Source organism: Halyomorpha halys, unplaced genomic scaffold, assembly GCF_000696795.3.
Source record: "Halyomorpha halys isolate HHAL.00 unplaced genomic scaffold, Hhal_1.1 Scaffold172.1, whole genome shotgun sequence".
Classification (NCBI taxonomy): domain Eukaryota; kingdom Metazoa; phylum Arthropoda; class Insecta; order Hemiptera; family Pentatomidae; genus Halyomorpha; species Halyomorpha halys.
In genome coordinates this window covers 551290-560788 of record NW_027113242.1, presented here as the reverse complement: position 1 = coordinate 560788, position 9499 = coordinate 551290, and the positions used below count along the sequence as shown (strand labels likewise).

Sequence of the window (9499 nt, the reverse complement as noted above, 5' to 3'; positions counted from 1 at the left end):
CACCGACTTCCCGTTAGCCTTAGAGAGGCACCTCAAGAAGAAGCACGAAGATTTGAAAATTATGTACAAATGTGCGCTATGTAGGTATGTGGCGATGAAAATCTCATTACTAAAGACTCATGTGACGTTCAATCAACACTTCGATACCTAGTCCTTACAATGAAAACAATAAGTGGGGGTGGAATTAATTCAGAAAAAAAAAAAAAAAAACTTGATCCAGGGTAACTTGGATCGCATACATCAGATCATAATTGTACATAGGGACTTGATTTCAACTAATCAGTCCATCTTAAAAAAATATATATTTTCTATAGTGCATCAGTTATTTTTTTAATAAACATTTTTAAAAATATGTGTTTTTTTACTAGCTAATAGTATAGCAAAGGCTCATTTCCACATGACAGATATCAACTTGGTGATAGAATAGGAGTAACTATATCTAACAAACAACTGTCACCATAGATAATAAATAAATCAGTTCCGATAAATTTTAACAAAGAAGGTTGACTGTGATAAAGTTTTAATTTTTAATTTAACGTGAAGAATTGACTAATTAGGGTAATTTGTGGACTTATATAAATGACCTGGGTAGAATATCCTGCATTAAATTGTTTTTAAATAATGTGGTTCTAAAATTGTATTAAGATAGTTCTTGACAATTTATAAAGGAATGAAAAATGTTTTGAGACTAAAATGAATAACACCTTATTTATTTAAACAATATTAACCAGTCTCAATAAAGTGTAAAAATTATAAAGATTATATTTATATTTATTTGGTTACTAAAATTTATTTATGTAAATTACATTTTTAAATGAATGCCTCTAGATTAATAAACTTTGATATTAATTTATAAAAAAATTATGGTAGTCTTAGGATTGGCTGGCAGAAGTAAAACTTCTGGAAATGGAATAATACATTAACAATTCATTAAAAAAGAGCCTGTGTATTAATTGAACCTGTATTTTTTCCAACTCAGAGCTTAAAGTAAGAAAATATTATATCCATAATAATAATGATTAGAACAGAAAAGCCATAAGTCAATTCAGGCCAAAGATTTTTTTATATTATAATAGGAGAGTACGAGATAAGATGAGCTCACTCACTGAACTGGCAATGCCAAGAATGTTATGCTCCTTTAATCTTCTATCACAATATAACAATTTTCTAACTAGAATTGACTAGCACTGCCTCTCCATCTCGAGTGTCACAAAATTTACCCCAATATAATTTGTTTTTTTCTTGAGTAGTAGAAAGTCAGTTAAGAAGTTTTACTTAAAAAATTGTATAACCTGTTACAGATTAAATAACAAACATTTTCCTTCTTAATTACATCCCATAAGATCAATCAAATATGAAAGGGATGCAAAAATTCATTTTAAAAAATAAATAAAAACAATAAATTAGACAGAGGACACTTTTCTGTAAAATATATTGGAAGGAAGTTATACAATTAATTTTTTTTTTAATAATTTTTATTTCAACTAAAATAAAAAAATGTTTACTTTTATCATTAGTTGCCAAGAAGAGGATTAACCCACAATTTTCAAGATAATTTATATAGGAAAAGGGAAGATGATATAAAATACACATTACTTAAAAATAAACATATATACTTCAGATTAGTATAATTTGATAAGTATATACATCTAAAAACATATCAAAACAATAAAATGAAACTTCCTCGTAAAATCTTCATTAAGTCAACCTGGGATCTCTTATGTTTCAGTAATCTCTTCAGCTGTTGTTGTTTCTTCTGTTGCTGTTATCTCTCCTGTTTCTGTTTTATCTTCCTTCTTGAACTTGTTGACTTCTGAAATATAATTATAGATTTTAAAGAAAACTTTTATACTAAAAATATTGTCAATAAATATGATATAATCACATAAATAATTAGATGGTTAAAGGAAACTATAGAATAGATAGTACAAAAATGCATCTTATTGTATGACAAGGAAAAATAATAATAAAAAAAAAACAAACTGACAAAAATTTATAACAGAGTATATTAAAGATGATAATAATATAATTCATAAAACTGATAATAGCCAAAATAATAATAAAAGCAAAATTAACACATGAACAAAAGAACATAGAAGAAACACACACAGGTCACACAGGGCTGTGGTAAAAAAAAAAAAACTAAAAAAGTAATTAAACGATTCATCATAAGCTAATGTTTCGTCACACTTTGCAGGGCTTCATCAGGGCTAAAAAAGATATAAACAACTAAAATAATGTAACAAAGTAAGAGAGCACTTATATTATTATTTTATTAATAACATAAGTACTTGACTGTGAATATAGATGAATGGAATATGGTCCGGGTGCGGTAAAAAAAAAATCAAATAGTAGATAATTATACTATTTTATTGAGCCAACATTTCGCCCCACGTTGCAGGGCTAAAAAAGATACAAACACTATAGTTACAAAAAGGAAAAAAAGAAAAAACATAAGTGTAAAATAACAGGGGTATAAAATGAAAAGTAAGATATAATAAGAAAAATTAAAGGTTGTAAATAGTAAATGAAAAGGGTAATAGTAACAGATAGATAAGAGACGAAATATTAAAGAAAGTACAAATAAAGAGATGAAAAAATAAAAAAAAAAAATACAAATCAAATGATGAGACAGAATGCATACCTGTTTTGACGGCAGTCAAATACAAAGTGGCGGTTTGTATTGGGAGGAGTGGGAATGGCAGTGATGCCACAATAACGAAAATAATTTGTAAAGTAAATATAGTAAAAAAGTATTTAAATGAGATGAACGATAAATGGTAATATACATAATAGGGTTGTTTAATTTACTTTGATCATTTTTGTATGAACTTTCACATACTTAACCATACCTTAGTTTACATTTATTTCATGTCATCTATTATTTTACATTGTTATCTTATTTTAATTGTTTGTGTCTTTTTTTTTAGCCCTGACGAAGCCCTGCAAAGTGGGGCGAAACATTGACTCATAATTAATAGACTAATTACTATTTGAGTTGCTTTGACACTGAAACCAACCATCTTCCTTTTATGTAAAATTATAAATATAATTACATAATAAAATATGAACATGTGTATTATTTGAGTTCTTCTGAACTCTGGTTTTATTACTATTTTTACTTTCTCAGTTTTGTTAATTATACAATTATTATTATCTTAAAATATTTTGTAGTGAATTTATTTAGCGGTTTGGTTTATTAATTTCAGTCCAAAAGTTATTAAAGAAAATTCACTATCACTATTTATCCTTCAAATTTAAATCCTTTATTTTTAAAAAAATATGTTACAGATTGTAGTGGAACCAGAACTCATGTTTTTCTGTAATTAGCAAATAAAAGGGAAGAAGAGATTTAAGATAGTTAAATTGAGCAATATTTAAAAAGTGCCTGAAATTGGAAAACAGTGCGAAACCCACCTCTCTCCCCCTCCATGGTAACCTTATATATCTTAAGTTTGAAACAGAGACTTATAGCGAGTATGATGGTCGATCTATGACATCTACACAGTCTCACAAGAGATCATCACACAAAAAATATCAGAGGGCAATCCTTCCCATCAAACCTGCTCCACTAAAACCTCCACTAAGCGATTGTCCTATATCACTTTTTACATTTACATGAAACATTTACTTAAAATAGAAAGAGAAGATTTAAGATAGTTAAATCGAGCAATATTTAAAAAGCGCCTAAAATTGGAAAACGGTGTGAAACCCTTACTCCCTCCCTCTGTGGCCTTACTTATCTTAAGTTTGAAATAGACACTTATAGCACGTATGTTTGTCGGAAAAAAATCTTGTCCATTAAGCTACTTATCAGAATATATTAATTTCAAATTTTCTTTTTTTTAAAAGTTTACAAATTCCTAAACTAAATTTACTGCTTATTTGTATTATAATTAGTTTAAACTTAGACTTCATGAAATTATAGTACTTACCGTATTTTTGAACAGGGGCACCGAGGAGCCTGAGGTAATGGACAGCCTCCTGTAGGGTTATGTAAACCCTTAATGTTTTATTTCCTCTCCAACCGACAATATTCAAAGTCAACCCATCACTGCTGTCTTCATAATCAATGACGCAACTGCCCTGGCCTAGAAATGAGAATTTCCATAAATAAGAACTGTTGAAGCAACATTAAAAATTGTAATTTTTATTTATTTTTTACAAATTTCTGTAATGTTAAATCGATAAATTGTACACAATTAATATAGTTATTGATTCTATAAGATATTATAAAAATAGATTTATTTCAATCCTAAATGAATATATTTTTTAATTTGTAAATAATATAGCTCAGACTGTTGTGGTTGCTAACAGTAACAAGAAACAAATGACACAGCTGATTGTAAATTATTTTTTATGCAGTATATTGCTATGACTTCTAGCCTTTAGTCGCAATGCACTTAGCGCAGTATGTGATTGGCCAGCCTAGAAGCTACTCCATGACATTGAACAATTCTTTCACTACTTCATCCTGCCACCCTCAGGAGCCCCTAATTTCAAAGGACATATAAACAGTCTCGAGTGAAAGTGAATCCACAAAAATCTCTCATGATTCCCAGCCAGCCAGATGGTGGTTAGAATTGATGATTATTAATAATTTTAGTGTTCATAGTGCATATTATAATTTTTTGATAATTGTATAGACAATAATAGAAAATTAATAAATAATATAAACTTTTTTTGTTTTTAAATTGTGAAGAAGATTATCAGGGGTGTGATCAAAAGAGAACAAAAATAGTTAACAACAATTTATTTGCTGACGTCTTGCCCTACTCTGTAGAGCTCCATTAAGGCTGTTCAAGTTGAGAGCTGTCGATACTTTTTTATAATACATTAATGGTCAAACCATTAATTCTTTTACATCATTTTACATACTTAAGGTTTTCTTCATTTTATAAATTCTTCTGGTCTATTTGTTCACACATATATTTCAGTTCTATTTTATTAGTTTTTGTTTTATAAGTAAAAAATGTTTTGTGTGTGTGTGTGTTTTTGTAAAGTGAAATAATATATTCATTTTTATTTATTTTGATTAATAAATACTTAAGATTGATGTTTCGTTAATTATTTATTTGCTTAATTTATTTTTGTCAACTCTCTTTTGCTTCAAGTTATTTCCAATTCCACAAGTATTTCTCCCAGCACGTATTTTACTAGACAAGAGGAAAGACTCTATTGAACCTCTTAGTTCGGGTAACAATAATTATAAATCATTTAATAATATAATATGAGAATATGAACCCTGGAATGTGTTCAGGAGTCATGGACACTAATAAGTGTCGTTGACCTTGTAGTGACGTTTCAACCTGAATTTCAGGACAACATTGGTACTTTGAGGTATTAAGAAACTATTGGCCTGAAGGCCAGGAATTCAGGACCGAAACATCAGCACAGTAAAATAAGTACCCCTTAGTTCTGTAAATGACTCCTGACTGTACCTTTCCTCCTCCTCTACCCCTCTCCACTCGATCATCTCCACATATAAATCAATGGTCAACAATTAACACATAATAAAATAATAAATTGGATTCAAATTTATAGATAATAATTGTTATTGTTAATGCCAAGTTTAATAATTAATTTGTACGATAACATCTGTTATAATAACATAACAATATAGTAATTATTTCTCTGAATTAGTGTTATCTCGCTTTGTTTTTCAACTAGGCTTGAAATTGAGGTAAAAACGTTGGGACAAAAAAATAAGTTTTGTTTATTTGCGTATATTTGCTGACTGTACCTCCGACCACCTTCCCCTCATATTAATCTATGGTCAATTATTAACATCTCATAATAATTAATTTAGTGAATAAATTGATACTGAAGTGAATTAATTTAAACTTACTTATATTCTGAGCTTGATCTCTTGTTTCTTGAGTCAAATTTTCAAAATCCACAGCATCCTTTGGTTCTGCATGTTGCAGAAGTTGAATGAAGTCTTCTTTGCAGATCTTGATTCTCCTTCCGGGTTTAATATGTTTCTGAATTGTATACAAACCCTGAAAATATTACTTTTTTTATTTAAAAATTTTAACTGTGATATTTAAAAAATAAGTGACAGTGCTAAACTAATGCATACAAACACACAGATAATGGCTAATTTTTTTTTTTAACATTAATAATGTTACCTAACTGAATATAGTAAATAAACAAAAATTTTGTTAATAGCGTTTTTTTAAATAATAAGTTATTGATGCTTGAAAGAAGTATAATATCAAGATATTAATTAAAATGAGATTCAATTAGATAGATTTTCACGCTCTCCAAAATCCCATAAAAATCTAGAGAGCACTCAAAGCAATCATGATACGCTTTAATAAAAATGTATGAATTATAAGTTTTAAACCAATATATACAAACTAAACTTTGAGTTTTGAGATTGTATGAAATGATGTGATAGATATGAGGTGTATGACATCAAAACTAGCTTATTCTATTTTCTGAATAAATTGACTTTATAAAGTTTTCTGCAACGTTTCGGGGTTCTTTATACCCTCACAAAGAGGTTTATCTCAGATTCAGCTCATTCCCACCAGAAATGAGGCAAGAAGATTTGCCAGCTGCATCAAATCCAACAAAAGAAGACATGGCTATATAAAACCAATTGTTTGTGATTTTCTTCTGGCAGTTTGATTCCAATAACTACTTACATCATTTTTAATGCTCAAGAGTTCCTTTTTTATAAATAAATTTCTGATTTTATGCAAAAATTAAAATTTATGCCCTTTCTCCACATTTTACCATACTTGTATTAAATTTTGATATTTTAGCTTATTTCTAAGAACAAAATAGTTTTAATCCAACTAAACTCATGAAGAATATTGAGTTAATGTTAAAAACCATTTAACAGGACTTGTTTTTACGAGAAAAACAATTTTAAAAAGAAAAACGCGACTTTTTGCAACAAACCCAGCTAGTTCCAATCTACTTAGACTAATTATGCAGGTACTAATTAGATTAGGCTGAAAATAGAAAACTATCCTGATTCTACATGGCCACACATACTTTTAAAAAAAAATATATGCAACAATTTAGGTTGAAAATTGTGGACATGAGAAGTTTTCTGTTTCTCCTTTTAAATTTACAAAAATGGAATCAGCTAGAAGTTTGATAGCAAACACCTCATATATACTTATTATGCAGGAAAGGTTCAACTTAATTAATTAAATTATATATGGATTTGTACTTTTTATATTCTACTTTATTTAAAATATAGAAAATCAACCAACATTTCAGAGTTCTCCTCAGTGTTCAGGACTTGAAACAAAGCAAAAATAAAATCGATTATACACATGTTATTAAAACATTAATTAATAATTCGTATAAATAACATTGGGCAACAAAATTTTTTTTTCCAATATCACAGATCTACATAGCTTTCTGTGTCCTATCCATATAATATTATTTGGACACACTTTAAAATATTAGGGAACCACCTAAATTATCTATATTTATCGCATTGAAAGGAATAGAACTTTCTAATCCTTACTATGTTTTAATTTTTCTGAGCTTTCCACAGGTTTGTCATCACTCGGTTTGTTTTACAAGTGTAGATCAGCCAAGATTTCTCTATTTGGTATTTTTCTTGTTATTTTAGTATTCTTCACCTTCCTTTCCTTACACTCATAAGGAAGTCACTAGATTAGAGAACTGGTTCTCTCCAGTGTCAAAAGACTGATGTCCTTTTGGTTACCTTCTGTCTATCCTAGCTTCTCTATCCTGACCATACCTCATTCCAGCCAACTCTTTAACTGTAGCAACTATGAATGAAAACACAGTATCCAGGTCCCCTGAGAGAACAGATTAACAACCAACAATACAGGGCAATAATTGAGCTCATATTATGAAAATATGGTCCGCGAAGGAAATGGTATAGAGCCATGACTTAATTTTAATGAAATTTTTAGCTCGATATTGCTACCCACCTACTTTATAAAATTAGTTAGTGTTTATAGCACACGGTTTCTTGAGTATTCTGTAGATCAAGATTAGTTGGTAAATATACTTAGGACTGTTCATACTTGAATGCTAATAATAAATATTGTTTTTAGATCTGACAAAACAAAATTATAGCTATATAGATCTGTGATATTGGAAAAAAAAAATTGTAACACAATATAATTTATACAAATTTTAAATTGATATTAAATAATACCTGTACAATCGGTTTTATTTTTATTGTTATATAGCTACAAATTTTAAATAAAGAACAATATGAAAAGTATAAATCACTAAATATTTATATAACGTAAATGTATCAATAATTACAAATAATTATGTAATTTTAAATAAAAAATAATTACCTCCTGGACCAATCTAAAGCTGCAACCCATCGATTTATTATCACATCTAGCAAAAACTTTCACACCGGTATTGATCATCTATTTAAAAAAATACATATGTATAAACATAAGAATTCAAAACTTGTAACTGCAAAATATACTTAAATTTATAACATCACCTTTATCCTTTCTTGATTTTCTGAAACGATTTCTTTAATTGCAGGTGAGACGTAATAGATATTTTTCTTCTTACCATCTTTACATCGAGTGAGTAAAAGGGTAGGATCAAATCCTTCAATGCCGTAGAATTCCCTAAAAAATAATTAAATTATTAATTCTTATTATAATGGCTTCAGTAGGCTCTAAATAGAATTAATGGTAACACCTATTAATCAATGTTTTAAATATAGATCTCGTATTCATCGCTATCCCATGAAACTACTACCAACCAGTCTATAAATAAATCATATAGAATATATAAAAGGTATGTAGATCTATATAGAGTATGTAAAATCTTACTTTATATTTTACACTTACTGAATACTTTTCCAAAGTTCTTCATCGCCTTTAAAGAACACATAAGGATCCTCTCTATAACCCTGGATTTTACGCCGTTTTTCTTTATGCTTATTCACTACTACTTTTTCAACTACGTCACTAGCTTCAGTTGTTTCAGCTTCAGTACTGTTCTTATGACTATTTTTTCTCAAAACGGCGACGAAAAAGCAACCAGTATCTTGGTCCTGAGGCAGAATTCGAACACTAAAAATGTTTAAATAATATTAATTACAATTTTTCCAACACTATTTCCTACGGCTAATAAAACATCAATTGATGGACATGAACAGTAGATAATACATTTTTAGTTGTTAGATACAGAAATAAAAAATAAGAATTGTTTAAATTTTTTATTAAATTTTATCCATTTTAGTCTCAAAACATTTTATATTCCTTATTTATAATCTTAATATTTTCTTGAGACTGGTAATTTTTTAAATAAATAATTCAAACTCTATCCAATATAGTCTCAAAACTTTTTATTTCTCTTATACGTCCAACGTTTCGGCCAATCCGGCCATCTTCAGGGACAATCTACTACAAAACAGTTTCTATTACATGTGTCAGTGTTGTCTGGTCTTAGGCGATTTCTCCAGCCTGATATCTCTTAACAGAAGGCCCACGACAAGGCGTATTCAATTATAGTTAAGAAAGGA

General features: G+C 28.6%; 1 protein-coding gene across 1 annotated transcript in view; it reads right to left on the bottom strand.

Annotated features, from left to right (window-relative positions):
• Positions 1–1596: 1596 nt before the first annotated feature.
• Positions 1597–9499, bottom strand: part of Nsun2 (tRNA (cytosine(34)-C(5))-methyltransferase Nsun2) — a 26806-nt gene continuing 18903 nt past the window's right edge. The window contains exons 10-15 of the mRNA XM_014417932.2: positions 8823–9047; positions 8465–8597; positions 8307–8384; positions 5849–6002; positions 3936–4091; positions 1597–1813 (exon numbers count right to left, since the gene is read on the bottom strand). Coding sequence (XP_014273418.1) covers positions 1719–1813; positions 3936–4091; positions 5849–6002; positions 8307–8384; positions 8465–8597; positions 8823–9047 — 841 coding nt within the window. The 3' untranslated portion in view covers positions 1597–1718. The remainder of the gene's footprint in view (positions 1814–3935; positions 4092–5848; positions 6003–8306; positions 8385–8464; positions 8598–8822; positions 9048–9499) is intronic.